We start from the raw sequence: 16,054 nt of genomic DNA, 5'->3' as shown, positions 1-16,054 counted from the left end.
CTCTTTCTGAATAGTCAGTTTAACTTTAAGTCTCTTAGAATGAGGCTCAGTCCAAACAAAGCCTGCATCTACAAGCCGTACCTTTAATAAAACACAAACAAAAAGAAACTTAAGTTCTCACCTGAGGAGAAAAAAAAAGGCGAAAGAACAAATCATCAATAAACAGATTTCATAAGATGCTTAAGGAATCTGTGATCAGCATCACTACATACCATCACCACAAAAAAAGATTAATCATCAGTTATGTAACGATAGCAGCAAATCAAAGGATAACCCAATGACTATATTAATGCAACTGATATAATTTAAGCAAAATTTAAAGTATTTGCATAGGAAAAAAGTTCTTTTCCCTTAAAAAAAAAAAAAAAGAGCACACTGTCCTTTAAAAGGAAATTATATTTTCCAGAAGAAAGCAAAGACCTGGTGACTTCATTATCTATTAGTAACTTCATGAACAAAAGTTTCCACTTGGATTATTCTTTCTATATTCTGTGACTTTTTTTTAAGAATTGACATTCATCAGAGAAGTTTAATGCACTGAATACTAAATCCACAACTATAACTCATTACTAAATGTGCAGCATCTGCATAGCCCAAAAACAGTTTGCTATATGTGAAGATCTGAATATAACTCAAGAATGGCCAGAATGGGTGTTTGGGGAGAAGGGGTGGGTGGGAGAACAAGAATGGGGGCTGCGGTAATCATTCGGGCAGATTGTAGATGATCTGAACTGAGAGGTACTGGAAATAACAAAAGCAGATTCAAGGGCTAGTTAGGAGATAAAAATCTGTTAGGTTTATCTGCACAGTTCATGTGATGTTGAAAAAAAATCTGTAAGATTTAATGGTAACTGGATATGGGAAAGAGAGAACAGACTCTAGAATGATGCTCAAGTATCTGCTTAGACAACAAGGGGGGGGGGAGATAGAGAGAAAGAAAGAGAGAGAGAGAGAGAGATCAGCCAGATGTGGTGCATGTTTGTAGTACCAACTACTTGGGAGGCTGAAGCAGAAGGATCACCTGAGCCCAGGAGTTTGAGGCTGCAGTGAGCTATGACAGCGCCACTGCACTCTAGCCTGAACAATAAAGCAAGACCTTATCTCCAAAAAATAAAATAAAAAGACATGTGTCCCTTCTCAAACCTCCCCTTCAACCACTGCCCTGTTTCTTTGTTTTCCTTTACAGCAAATCTCAAAAGAATTGTCTATCTTCCTTCTCCCATTTTCATTTCTACTTAAATGACATCTTTACCACCACCACTAAACAGAAATTGTCCATGTTATTAAGGTCGTCCACATTATTAAATCTACAGAACTCATGACTTGACTCATGAACTGCAAATCACATAGCTAGTCACTCCTTTCTTAAAACACTTCCCTTTCCTCCCAGGACATCACACTCACCTAATTTTCCTCCTACCTCCCTAGTAGCTCCTTTCAATCTCCTTTGCTGATTCCTCCATTACCTAGTTATTTCTTCCTCATTACCCATTAAAGGAATGATTCCAGGATTCAGTCCTCCAGTTTGTTTCCTTCTCTCTGTAAACTCCTGAAGTAATCTAATCCGATTCATGACCTTAAATACTATCTATATCCTAAATTCATTATCTCTAGACTGGACCACTCACTGGCTTATTTATCAATCTGCCTACTCAATATTTCTACTTAAGTGTCTAGTAGACATCTAAATACCAGTTACAGATGGAACTCTGATATCCCCTACCCAGTGACTTGACTGCTCAGGTCACGAACAGTGGAAGGCATCCTTAACACATCCAGCTACATCAGTAAATGTTACTACCTTAAAAATAGATCCAAAATCTGTCCACTTCTGACCACCTCCATTGCTGATCCAAAACCATTTCTCATGATTATTACAATGACTTACACCTTTACCTCCTTACATCCATTCTAAAAAGAGTAGCCAGAGGAATACTAGTAAGTCATGTCATCTCACTACTCTGCCCTTCACCCTCCATACTACTTACACTCAGAATACGAAACAGCCTCTATTAAGGGCCTACAAGGTCAGACATACTGTGGCCTTCCATGACTTTTCTGACTCTATTCCCAACTACTTTTCCCCTCACCACTCCGTTCTATTCACACAAGTATGTGCTTGCTTCTGGTCTCTACATTTGTTTTCTTTACCCCTAATACTCTTCTTCCAGATTTCTGCAGCTTCCTTCCTTACCATCTTTAATGTTTACTCAAATGTCACCTTATCAGTGAGACCTCCCCTAAACACCTTTAATTTCAACTCTTCCATGCACAGTTCTTATCCTCTTCCTAGCTCCTTTCTCCACAGACTATACCTTTTAATATACCATGTAATATATCTACCTATTTTGATCATTGCATACTAACATGTTGCTCCACACTGGCGTGTTAGTGTGCAATTAGAATACAAGCTTCCTAAGACAGGGATTGTCTTACTCACTTATTCACTTACTCACATATCCCCAGCACCAAAAGCAGTTTGGCACAGAGCTAGTACTTAATAAACATCTGATGAATTAATTAATGAACTGTTAAGACTCACTAGAGCACAGAGCTAGTACTTAATAAACATCTGATGAATTAATTAATGAACTGTTAAGACTCACTAGACATTTGACAAAAACCCCAAGTATAAGCAAAAAACCAAGATACACAAAAAACTGACTTCATAAAAAAACAGAGACAAATGAGGGAACAGAAGGAAACAAACAAAAAAAGTCCTATTATCAAAATCTTCAAAAAATCTTAAAACAAAATGCATCAAGAACATGAAAGACTCTAGAACTTAAAAACATTACTACTGGGAAAAAAAAACAATTCATTAGAAAGATTGGAAGATAAAGTAAAAATCATCAAGAACACAGGGGAGCGAGAAAAAAAAAACTAAAAAGGTTTTTTAAAATATGAAGGGAAAAAGACAAAGTTTCATGCCAGGAGGGCCAACAAGTGACCATCAGAAATTTGTGGGGTTGGCTGGGACCTAGTAGGAAAATAAAGGCAGAAAATTTCAAAAAACTATTACATGAAATTTTATTAGAGCTTAAAGGAGAATCAGAAAAGTCTTCAATCTGAGTCAATTTTTTTTTGATGCTATTTTCAATTTTATTATTGCTTTTCAAAGAAAGCATTTCTCTCCATTTATCTATGTAGCTATTTATTTATTTTCTATTTTATTATACTTTAAGTTCTAGGGTACATGTGCACAACATTTAGGTTTGTTACATATGTATACATGTGCCATGTTGGTGTGCTGCACCTATTAACTCGTCAATTTTAAAAACATGGTAGAAGTGAGTCATAAAGCTTAAAATAAAGAAAACTCAAAGTATCAATCACTTTCAATTTTATATCAGGAAATAAACTGTACTTTAAACAAACTCTGTTTGTTTGTTGAATACATTTATGCACTGACTTTCAGTGACAGGCACAAGTATTTTCTTTCCAGAGCAATAATGACAATAAAAAGAAACTAAATAAGGCCGGGCGCGGTGGCTCAAGCCTGTAATCCCAGCACTTTGGGAGGCCGAGGCGGGCGGATCACAAGGTCAGAAGATCAAGACCACAGTGAAACCCCGTCTCTACTAAAAATACAAAAAAAAAAAAAAATTAGCCGGCGCGGTGGCGGGCGCCTGTAGTCCCAGCTACTCAGGAGGCTGAGGCAGGAGAATGGCGGGAACCCGGGAGGCGGAGCTTGCAGTGAGCCGAGATCGCGCCACTGCACTCCAGCCTCCTGGGCAACAGCGTGAGACTCCGTCTCAAAAAAAAAAAAAAAAAAAAAAAAAAAAAAAAAAAAAAACTAAATAACATAGCTCTAATATTATAATCTCAATTATGTTTAGTGATGGTTTTACATAAAAATTTCCGTTACAAATTATACATGAGGTTCTCAATAAATAACAAATAAAAAAATTAAATTCTGTAAGTCTTTTTAAAGCAAAAAGATATTTTTACTTTTCATAAAAATAATATATATAACTTTAAAAATTGTTTGTAGTGGGCTGCTACTGGTAACAATAGTTAACATTTAGTAGTTACTTTCGGCCGGGCGCGGTGGCTCAAGCCTGTAATCCCAGCACTTTGGGAGGCCGAGACGGGCGGATCATGAGGTCAGGAGATCGAGACCATCCTGGCTAACACAGTGAAACCCCGTCTCTACTAAAAAATACAAAAAACTAGCCGGGCGAGGTGGCGGGCGCCTGTAGTCCCAGCTACTCGGGAGGCTGAGGCAGGAGAATGGCGTAAACCTGGGAGGCGGAGCTTGCAGTGAGCTGAGATCCGGCCACTGTACTCCAGCCTGGGCGACAGAGCGAGACTCTGTATCAAAAAAAAAAAAAAAAAAAAAAAAAAAAAAGGAGTTACTTTCGAGGCTGGAATGCTGGCTCATGCCTGTAATCCCTGCACTGTGGGAGGCCAAGGAGGGCGGATCATGAGGTCAGGATTTCGAGATCAGTCTGGTCAACATAGGGAAATCCTGTCTCTACTAAAAATACAAAAAATTAGCCAGGTGTGGTGGTGTGCGCCTGTAATCCCAGCTACTCAGGAGGCTGAGGCAGGAGAATCGTGTGAACCCGGGAGTCAGAGGTTGCAGTGAGCAGAGATCACGCCATTGCACTCCAGCCCAGGCGACAGTGTGAGACTCCATCTCAAAAAAAAAAAAAAAAAAAAAAAAAAAAAAGTTACTTTTGAAAAACCTACTCACAAGAATTTTCTGAAAATGAGACCATCAATGAAAACATACCTATAAATACTGATTTTAGCTGTTTAACTTACCTTACTCAGAGGGGCTTTGATTTTTTTCAAGCACAAAGCAAGAAGTTCCCTGGATTCTAAAGCACACTGTATCCAAGTTCCTGGTGGCTGAAAATACCTAAAAGAGAAGATAACATACTGAAATCCAACATCTCTCAGGAAACACAGAAATTTCCATCTGAATATACAGATATAACCCAAATTATTAACCAGGCATAATAAAACCCAAGGATGATATGAAGCACATAACTCAAAATACTTTAATGGTTCCAAAACTTTCAACTAGACTAGTAGCTTTAACTAAAAAGGTAAAATTCTGACTGAGAAAGCCACTACTAAAGTGATCTTATTATTTCAATCACCAAATCACTACTAAAATGTTCAGAGTCTCTTGAAGTTATGCTCTGAAAAACAGGTGAGAATTATCTCAAAATGGCATTAAAATTGTTTATCATGTACTTCTAAAATGCCTGAGAACTGCTTATTTTTCACAAAAAAAAAGGTACATTAGTACCTCACAACACTATGAATCGCAATAGTTCAGTCTATTCATCTACATTTCAAGTCCTTTTCAAATTTCAAATTGTAAAACAATGTTTAAAATCTTAGGTAAAACCTGACTAAAACAAAACTTAAATCTCTCACACATGTGCTTTAAGGTTTTTAGTCCCGCCTATCCAGGGCTTAGCACAATGCCAGACACATCTTATAGTAGGTATTCAATAAATGCTTGTTAAATATAAAATACTTCCAAACGTATTATGTGAATGCCTTTTTGCCATACTTGTTAAATAACAGAGTTTTGATTTTCACTTTTCAAGGTTCAATCAAAAACATGACACAGGTCCCCCTTTGTTTATAAGTACATAATTATTTACTTATTTATTGGGTTTTTTTTCTTTCTTTTTTTTTTTTTTGAGACAGAGTCTCACTCCGTCGGCCAGGTTGGAGTGCAGTGTACGATCTCGGCTCACTGTAACCTCTGCCTCCTGGGTTCGAGTGATTCTCCTACCTCAGCCTCCTGAGTAGCTAGAATTACATGCATGCCCCACCATGCCCGGATAATTTTTGTATTTTAGTAGAGACAGGGTTTCACCATGTTGGCCAGTCTGCTCTCAAACTCCTGACCTCAAGTGATCCACCCACCTCAGCCTCCTCAAGTGTTTGGATTACAGGCGTGAGCCACCATGCCTGGTCTATGAGTATACTTTTAGAGTTAGAAAAGGCTTCACATATCACCTAATAAAACCCTTCATTCTGATGAGGAAATTGAGGCCCAGAAATGATAAACGGCCAAGAGTTTCAAACAGCTAGTTTGTGAGGAAGCCAAGACAAACTAAGTCTGTTTAGTTCTTTATCAGTACTTTTCTAACTCCACCAGGCTTTATAATAGCAAATAGTTACAACAGATTAACCCTCACACGTGCTAAGCTTGTATATTGTAAACTCCCCAAAAAAGTACACAAAGCTTCATGTGTTTGTTCATATATATATATGTGCAAATATTTGGGGGGAGAGATACAGTTTTCAAATTCTCAAAGGAGTCCATGAACCACCCCTCTAGAGATACACACTCAAAAAGTTAGGGTCTTAACCCATTTTGGAAATCACAGGCATATACTTTTATACTCATTAAGCAGTTTTATGTTTCTCCATGGCCTAATAGATGTAAGTTATTTATCACAACAAAGAAAATCAAGAGGAATGAAACATTAACTTTCAGAAGTCTTCTGCCTTCAAATACAATCTTTATTTCAGACCATTCCAGATATGATTTACTGAGCTTCTTTTCCATCAACAATAGTTATTTTAATTACACGTGAACGTTATAAGAGTTTTTAAAACATATTACTAAATTACTACAAACATAAGGTGCTTTTTATCATACATGGCTTCTAATAACTAAAGAAAAAAAACCTCATAATAACAAGAATATGTCCTCAATAATCTGCTCTCACCCTTACAAACATCAACTCCCACCTATTAATTGTATATATCAAATCTATTAGATCCTTTAACAGAAGGACAGAGTCAAATACCTTTACACTATCTTTACCAGATTAGAAGGACACACTAGAAAAGTACACTATAAAATTGCAAATTCTGAAATCTTTGGCGAAACCAACAGAACATTTAAACTTTAACTGCATGCACTTTACTCCATATACCTTCGTGTAATCTCAGCATATCTCAGTGGTTCTCTAAATGTAAATTCCAACTTTAAAAAGAGCAAAATTGTACTGCACCGTACCTCTGACATTGTTTGCAGAATGAAACCGAGACTTGTTTTGGAATACCTTGGCTGATGTCCACTTTACTTCGCAAACAGGCCACACAAATATTGGCAGGATTTGGACTTATCGGAACACCACACTCACAGCACAAGCTTCAATAAATAAAGGATACATTTTTCAAATTAGATTTTTAAAATACACTAAATTTTTTTTTTAGATGCCAAACAAACAAAAGCCTTCAAGTTAGGCCATAGTATCTTTGCTCTTTTTAAAAAAATGACAGAAACAAGGCAACCTGGGCCAGTCGCAGTGGCTCCCGCCTGTAATTCCAGCACTTTGGGAGGCTGAGGCAGGCAGATCACCTGAGATAATGAGTCCGAGACCAGCCTGGCCAACATGGTGAAACCCCATCTCTACTAAAAATAGAAAAATCAGTCAGGCATGGCGGCACGTGCTGGTAATCCCAGCTACTTGTGAGGCTGAGGCACGAGAATCGTTTAAACCCAGGAGGCAGAAGTTGCAGTGAGCCACATCACACCACTGCACTCCAGCCTGGGTGACAGACCAAGACGATGTCTTAAAAAAAAGAAACAAAGCAATCTTCAAAGATGCAGTAGATAAAGAATAACCCTGTAATACAGGGGCAAAAACACCAAAAATGGCTATAATTCTAAAAATCCTGAATACAAGGCCGATGTCCTAAAGCTTCTAGAGTCAGTTCTGTCCAACAGAACTTCATGTCATGATAGAAATGTTTTATTCTGGTCTGTACAACAAGGTAGCCACTAGCCACATGTGGCAAACTGGGCCATGAAAAGTGACTAGTACAACTGAGAAACTCAATGTCCTTTTTTTTTAAAAATTCAGATCTACATTTAAATAGCCAGTATGGGTCTAAACAAGTCTTTTTTTATTAAAAGCAAAAGAAACTATATTGCCACATTAAAACAAACGGCGGTATATTGATGAATACAAATCTTGCACTAATTTTAATTTTAAATACTTAAATACAATTAAAAAACGTGAACGTGCTCTTTACCACAACCAACCAACACTATCCATAAAGGTAACATTTATTAACAATTTGTATATATCCTTCCAAACATTTTCTATGCAGACACAAACATTCACATTAACTTTTACAAATAAACAGATAAACTTCCTAACCGCAAGTGTAATAACAAACTTGGGAAAAATTTGAGAAGCACTGTTATTCATCATCCCTTATTGAAAATTGGAAAACCAAGTAAGAATCAATTAACAAGGCAATAGTGTGTCAATGGCAAAAACCAAAAAGAAAATCCTATATCAAGAATATGTAAGATCAGTTTGTCTCTTTTTAATTCAACCACCTCATCTCTAAATACTAAGCCTTTAAAAATGTATTTATTCAGGGTATACAGGTGAAATGTATGGTGTCACTACATTAAAAGATTACAGCTGTCTACTTATCGCTAATGAATATTTCTTCAAGTATATCTCTGGATTACACCAGTAGAAACTAATATCTAAATCATTTCTAACAGAATTAGACAACAACATACTCCAAAGGCAATTTAAAAAAAAAGTATAAGGACTCCTAAAATATAAACATTTACGCAAAGCAGAATTTTTTTTTTAACAGGATGGGAAGTCTATCAACATCTAGAGACTCAGTATAAATGACAAACTATCATAATTCGAGATGTACTGGGGGCACAAAAAGTCTGAGAACCCCTAATGTAGAACATTGTCCAAAATAAAAGTTCTATAATTTTCCATGTCCAATGGTAGCCACCAGGAGCCACATGTGGCAACATGGCTAGTACAAATGAGCAACCAAGTATTTAATTTTATTCCATTTAAATTAATTTAGGAAACTTCCAACTTAAACTGCTTGGGGCTTATGTTAACAGTGGAGCCAGCGGTACCACTTGGAAAGCAAGCAGTTCCTGACAGAGCTTACCAGGCTCTTTCAGAAGTGCTAGTTGTCCGGCACAGAAGTATAATGGTCAAACAACCCATTCCAACAAAGGGTTCTGTGAAGGGCTCTGAGCCCTTCGACAAGTGTCTGTTAAAAGCTACTGACAGAACAAGGAAGATCAGCACTATGCTGCGCTCCAAAGACATTTTCAGATGGCTTATTCAAACCCAGAGCTAACTGAGGGACAAGGGAAGAGTAAAGCATCACAGGGAAGGAGGCCAAAGTTTCTGCTTTCGCTAATCACTGAATTCCTATTTTTCCTTTGGTATTTACTTTTGGCCACAAAGCTAGTTTCTCCACAGTTACTGTTTTCCTGTGAGATTAGGGTCATTTTAGACAGAAGCACTGCAATGTTTACAGGGTAGTTGTGGTAAGATGCCAATTTATTTTAGATTTAGCTGATTGGTCTGTGCTGAACGATTCCAAGATTCTCGTTTAAAAGTCTCTGTAGTCATCTCTTTCAAGAGCACTGTATCATTAAACCTATTTATCAGCAAAAAAAAAAAAAAAAAAAAGTTAATTTGAACTTAAATGCAAGAAATTAAAAATTGATAATTGTTTTAAGATGTTCAAAATTTAAAAATTACGACACTATAATCTCCAATAAAAAACAGTAAGTTATTCCCAGCTACTCGGGAGGCTGAGGCAGGGAATTGCTTGAACTCGGGAGGCGGAGGTTGCAATGAGCCGAGATCACACTACTGCAACAGAGTGAGATTCCGTCTCAGAAAAAAAAAAGTAAGGAAATGTAAGTAAAAGGTAAATTTAAATAGCCACACGTAGCTAATGGCTACATATTGGACAGGGCCGATATAAAAGAATGTATGAAAAATATTTTAACCCTCTTAGAGCATGTATTTACTAGAACAAGCTTTATAACCAGAAACTAACTCGATTTTCTACAGAAATAAGACTTTTATTTTTTCCCATTTATGACAATAGAAGCTCCTTCCCACCCACCCTCAAGCGTTCCCCATAGTGAGTTTCCAGGGCTCATTGAAGATTTTCACATGCAAGGGGGAAGGAAGAAGTGTGGCACTCACATGTGTCCAGGGCTGCGGTCGGTGGATTCTGTCATATATTCCATCGTTCTCTACGCCTTAAGTTTAAAAAAATAAAATAAAATGAGAATGTTGGGATTTAAATCACTTTGTCTGGTCTCCTCTTTTTACGTCTTCCTCTTGTCTCTCCGAATAATTAACATATTCACGGAACTTCGAAAAAGCAGGAAAGAAGGAAAGCCAACTCCACTGGGTAAGTTCGGAAAAAAGAACTTTAAGATGAAGACCACGGGATTTACTGAGTTTCCCAGCTGCAAGACCCTCGGTCCACCCAGCTCTGCCGCTGACCTCCATCTCACCTGGCCTCCAAACCCTGGAAGACCTAGGGCGAGGTCAGACCGCTCGGGATTGCGGACGCCCGGGCCCTCCCGCTCTCCACCAGCCCACGGACCGCACCGGCACGCCGCGCCTCAGACCTACGCCGCAGGAGTACCCGGATGAAGTCCCCGCGCCCGCGGGTCACCCACGCCGACCCCCAACCCCGGGGAGCGACCGCATACGGGTTCTGGGCACGCGGCGCTCACGCGGACTGAGCACGACCCGAGCCCAGGGAGCCCGCCCCGCCCGCTACTCAGGGGCCCGTGCCGACAGCACGGGTCTCGGACCCCGGAACCTACTTCGCCTCTCCGGACCAGCACAGGATTTGCTGAAAACCCGCAACAAAACAGAACCTGGCAGTCCTGTCAGCTGCCCACCCGTGTGTCTCCGCCACAGAGAGGATCTCGCGAGAGAAATGCTCGAAATCCCGCGGCCTGAGTGACGTGTGGAAAGGGGCGGGTGGGGGCGGGGAAAGGGGCGGCACCCACGGGCGGAAGGGTGAGGGGAGCTGCCGGGAGGCTGGGAAAGCGCGCGGAGAGCAGTCCGGGGGGGCTCCTTCGCCTTCAGCGACTGCTTTTCAGTTATCGTCTCGATTTTCCCAGGCCGGAGTTCACTCCAAACCAACCTCGCCCGTATATTAGTCTCTTTTCAGCTATCCCGACTGTGAGCTTGCTTCTCGATTAAACGATTATGTTATATAAAAGTTATCTGTAAACAGTACCTCAGGCAGAGAAACTCCATCCAGGCCGGCGCCTTTGTCTGGTTCACCATCCTATACAGGCCTGATGTCTGCCACACCCTAACTGCTGAAATGATTATTTGTTGAAAGAATGAAATGTAAAGCATAATTATCTGTGAAGAAGTCTATGCGATTTTTAGATAAATTATTAATTATATGATTCCGGATAGTACACTTAATATCTTTGTATGACTGATTTATCCCTCAAACTTGGAGCAGCACAGACCATGTCTAATCGGTCTCATGACAGCCTTTCAAATATTTGAAGAGTACAACCATTTTCTTTTTCTAAATCCCCTCATCCCAAATGTCAAGGAATAAGCAAGGGCGTTTTGTAGAGGGTGATCAGAGGAAGCCTCTCATCATTTCTTGCCCAGAATACTTAAGTAGCCTCTCCTCTGCTCTCCCTACTTGTAGACTCCAATCCATCCTTCTGAAATGCAGTTCTGATTCTGTCACACTCCCCTGCTTTTAATCCTTCAGTGGCCTCTGCTTACCTTCAGCATTATTTCCAGTTTCTTTGCGTGGAAAGAAGACCTTTCAGGATCTGATCTCCACATATCCTGTCTTCCTCCCAACCACACGTACTCCCAAACCATTCAAACCAACTGGCAGGTCTCACAGGAAATAGTCTTCCTTTGCTTCTACCCAGGACTCGGTAAAGATTAAGCCTGAATTAGTTTCCTAGTGCTGCTCTAACAAGTTATCAGTGATTTAGTTGGCTTAAAAAAACACAAATTTGTTCTCTTCCAGTTTTGGAAGCTACAGGTCTAAACAGATGGTGAGGGCTGACTCTGGAGGCTCTAGGAGAAAATGTCAGGCCTCTGAGCCCAAGCTAAGCCATCATATCCCCTGTGACCCGCACGTATACATCCAGATGGCCTGAAGTAACTGAAGAATCACAAAATAAGTGAAAATGGCCTGTTCCTGCCTTAACTGATGACATTACCTTGTGAAATTCCTTTCCTGGCTCATCCTGGCTCAAAGGCTCCCCCACTGAGCACCTTGTTACCCCTGCCCCTGCCCGCCAGAGAACAACCCCCTTTGACTAATTTTCCTTTACCTACCCAAATCCTATAAAACAGCCCCACCCCATCTCCTTTCACTGACACTCTTTTCGGACTCAGCTCGCCTTTGCGTTGCTCACACAAAGCCTGTTTGGTGTTCTCTTCACACAGACGAGAGTAAAATTTGGTGCCGTGACTCGGATGGGGGGACCTCCCTTGGGAGATCAATCTCCTGTCCTCCTGCTCTTTGCTCCATGGGAAAGATCCTACACTCAGACTGACCAGCCCAAGGAACATCTCACCAATTTCAAATCAGGTTAAGCGGTCTTTTCACTCTCTTCTCCAGCTTCTCTTGCTACCCTTCAATCTCCCTCTCTTGCTACCCTTCAATCTCCCCGTCCTTCCAATTCCAGTTCTTTTTCCTCTCTAGTAGAGACAAAGGAGATGCATTTTATCCGTGGACCCAAAACTCCGGTGCCGGTCACGGATTCGGGAAGACAGCCTTCCCTTGGTGTCTCACCACCACACGGATGCCTGCCTTGGTCATTCACCCACATTCCCTTGGTGGCAAGTCAATTGCGGGGACGCCTGCTTTGGCTGCTCACTGACAATGCAGCCCAGGGCTGCTCACCCACACCCTTCTCCGTGTCTCTACCTTTCTCTTTAAACTTACCTCCTTCACTAATGGAGAACCTTCGGCTCTCCATTCCCCCTTCTCCCTTAGCCTGTGTTCTTAAAAAGCCTAAAACCTCTTCAACTCACACCTAACCTAAAACCTAAATGCCTTATTTTCTTCTGCAACACTGCTTGGTCCCAATACAAACTTGATAATGACGCTAAATGGCCAGAAAATGGCACTTTCAATTTCTCCATCCTACAAGACCTAGAAAATGTTTGTTGAAAAATGGGCAAATGGTCTGAGGTGCCTTACATCCAGGCATTTTTCACACTTCGTTCCCTCCCTAGTCTCTGTTCCCAATGCGATTCCTCCCAAATCCTCCTTCTCTCCCTCCCGCCTGTCCCCTCAGTCCCAACCCCAAGCGTCGCTGAGTCTTTTCAATCTTCCTTTTCTACAGACCCGTGTGACCTTTCCCCTCTTCCCCAGGCTGCTCCTCGCCAGGCCGAGTCAGGTCTCAATTCTTCCTCAGCCTCCAGTCCTCCACCCTATAATCCTTCTGTCACCTCCCCTCCTCACATCCGGTCCGGCTTACAGTTTAGGCTTACAGTTTAGTTCCGTGACTAGCTCTCCCGCACCTGCCCAACAATTTCCTCTTAGAGAGGTGGCTGGAGCCCAAGGCATAGTCAGGGTACATGTGCCTTTTTCTCTATCAGCCCTGTCTCAGATCAGTCAGCGTTTAGGCTCTTTCTCATCAGACCCCACTAAATATATACAGGAATTCCAATATCTAACTCTGTCTTACAATTTAACCTGGAGTGACTTAAATGTCATCCTGACTTCTACCCTCTCCCCAGATGAACGACAAAGAGTTTTTTCTCTAGCCCAATCTCACGCTGACAACCGCCAGCTCCACGAGCCACACCTCCAGGAAGGCATTAGAGCAGTTCCCCGAGACGATCCCCCATGGAACTATCAGGCAGATTCCCCAGGTATAGCTAGGCGAGATTACATGATTTCCTGCCTAGTTGAAGGGCTTAAAAAGGCAGTTTACAAAGCTGTTAATTATGACAAGCTTAAAGAAACTACCCAAGGTAAAGATGAAAACCCAGCCCAGTTCATGGCCGCTTAGCAGCAACCCTTAGACGCTTTACCACCCCAGACTCAGAGGGGCCAGAAGGCCGCCTTATTCTTAATATGCATTTTATCACCCAATCTGCTCCTGACATTAGGAAAAAACTCCAAAAGTTAGATTCCGGCCCTCAAACCCCACAACAGGACTTAATTAACCTTGCCTTCAAGTTGTACAATAACAGAGAAGCAGCAGCCAAATGACAATGCATCTCTGAGTTACAGCTACTTGCTTCTGCCGTAAGACAACCCACAACCACGTCTCCAGCATACAAAAACTTCAGAACCTCCAAGCCACAGCTCCCAGGGGCTCCTTCAAAACCTCATCATAGACCTTGCTTCAAATGCCAAAAGCCTGGCCACTGGGCCTTGGAATGCCCGCAGCCCAGGATTCCTCCTAAGTTGTGCCCTGTCTGTATGGGCCCCCACTGGAGGTCAGACTGTCTGACTCACATCGCCGCTGCTCCTAAAGTCCCTGGAGCCCAAATTCAGCATTCCTTGGCTGACTCCTTCCCAGATCTCCTCAGCTTGGCGGCTGAAGACTGACGCTGCCCGCTCGCCTCAGAAGCCCCCTGGACCATCATGGACGCCGAGCTTCAGGTCATTCTTACAGTGGAGGGTAAATCCGTCCCCTGTTTAATTGATATGGGGGCTACCCACTCCACATTACCTTTTTTTAAAGGGCCTGTTTCCCTCGCCCCCATAACTGTTGTGGGTATTGACAGCCAAGCTTCAAAACCTCTTAAAACTCCCCAACTCTGGTGCCATCTTGGACAACATTCTTTTATGCACTCTTTTTTAGTTTTCCCCACCTGCCCAGCTCCCTTATTAGGCAGAGACATTTTAACCAAATTATGTGCTTCCCTGACTATTCCTGGACTATAGCCACATCTCATTGCCGCCCTTCTTCCCAACCCAAAGCCTCCTTTGTATCTTCCTCTTGTATAGCCCCACCTTAACCCACAAGTATGGGACATCTCTGCTCCCTCCCTGGCAACTGATCACATGCCCATTACCATCCCATTGAAACCTAATCACCCTTACCCCGCTCAACACCAGTATCCCATCCCACAGCACGCTTTAAAAGGATTAAAGCTTGTTATCACTCGCCTGTTATAGCATGGGCTTCTAAGACCTATAAACTCTCCTTACAATTCCCCCATTTTACCTGTCCAAAAACCGGACAAGTCTTACAGGTTCAGGATCTCCGCCTTATCAAATTGTTTTGCCTATCCACCCTGTAGTGCCAAACCCATATACTCTCCTGTCCTCAATACCTTCCTCCACAACTCACTATTCCGTTCTTGATCTTAAAGATGCTTTTTTCACTATTCCCCTGCGCCCCTCATCCCAGCCTCCCTTTGCTTTTACCTGGACTGACCCTGACACCCATCATCCCAGCAACTTACCTGGGCTGTGCTGCCGCAAGGCTTCAAGGACAGCCCTCTTTACTTCAGCCAAGCTCTTTTTCATGATTTACTTTCTTTCCACCCCTCCACTTCTCACCTTATTCAATATATGGATGACCTTCTACTTTGTAGCCCCTCCTTTGAATCTTCCCAACGAGACACCCTCCTGCTCCTTCAACATTTATTCTCCAAAGGATATCAGGTATCCCCTTCCAAAGCTCAAATTTCTTCTCCATTGTTACCTACCTCAGCATAATTCTTTATAAAAAACACGTGGTCACCCTGCCGATCTTGTCCGACTGATATCTCAAACCCCAAACCTTCTACAAAACAACAACTCCTTTCCTTCCTAGGCATGGTTGGATACTTTTGCCTTTGGATACCTGGTTTTGCCATCCTAACAAAACCATTATATAAACTCACAAAGGGAAACCTAGCTGACCCCATAGATCCTAAATCTTTTCCCCATTTCTCTTTCCATTCCTTGAAGACAGATTTAGAGACTCCTCCCACACTAGTTCTCCCTGACTCATCCCAAACCTTTTCATTACACATAGCCGAAGTGCAGGGCTGTGCAGTTGGAATTCTTACACAAGGACTGGGACTGTGTCCTGTAGCCTTTTTGTCCAAACAACTTGACCTTACTGTTTTAGCCTAGCCCTCATGTCTGTGTGTGGTGGCTGCCACGGCTTTAATACTTTTAGAGGCCCTCAAAATCACAAACTACGCTCAACTCACTCTGTACCGTTCTCATAACTTCCAAAATCTATTTTCTTCCTCACATCTGATGCATATAGTTTCTGCCCACCCCTCCACTACCTCTCAGC

General features: G+C 41.7%; 1 protein-coding gene across 8 annotated transcripts in view; it reads right to left on the bottom strand.

Annotated features, from left to right (window-relative positions):
• NMD3 (NMD3 ribosome export adaptor) overlaps window positions 1-16,054 on the bottom strand; it is a 165,640-nt gene that overhangs the window by 20,132 nt on the left and 129,454 nt on the right. For 2 of the 8 annotated variants that reach the window (XM_028843823.2, XM_015131701.3), the window contains exons 1-5: window positions 10,625-10,738; window positions 9,990-10,045; window positions 7,001-7,135; window positions 4,771-4,867; window positions 1-81 (exon numbers count right to left, since the gene is read on the bottom strand). In XM_028843823.2, the coding sequence (XP_028699656.1) occupies window positions 1-81; window positions 4,771-4,867; window positions 7,001-7,135; window positions 9,990-10,033 (357 nt within the window). In that variant the 5' untranslated portion in view covers window positions 10,034-10,045; window positions 10,625-10,738. Of the gene's footprint in view, window positions 82-4,770; window positions 4,868-7,000; window positions 7,136-9,989; window positions 10,046-10,306; window positions 10,739-16,054 lie in introns of those variants that run through there. The other 6 variants (XM_015131704.3, XM_028843820.2, XM_015131705.3 and 3 more) reach the window with 5 other exon arrangements.

Source organism: Macaca mulatta, chromosome 2 (assembly GCF_049350105.2).
Source record: "Macaca mulatta isolate MMU2019108-1 chromosome 2, T2T-MMU8v2.0, whole genome shotgun sequence".
In the NCBI taxonomy this organism is placed as follows: Eukaryota; Metazoa; Chordata; class Mammalia; order Primates; family Cercopithecidae; genus Macaca; species Macaca mulatta.
Note: the sequence above shows the minus strand (reverse complement) of the source record. Positions and strands in the feature narration are given on the sequence as shown.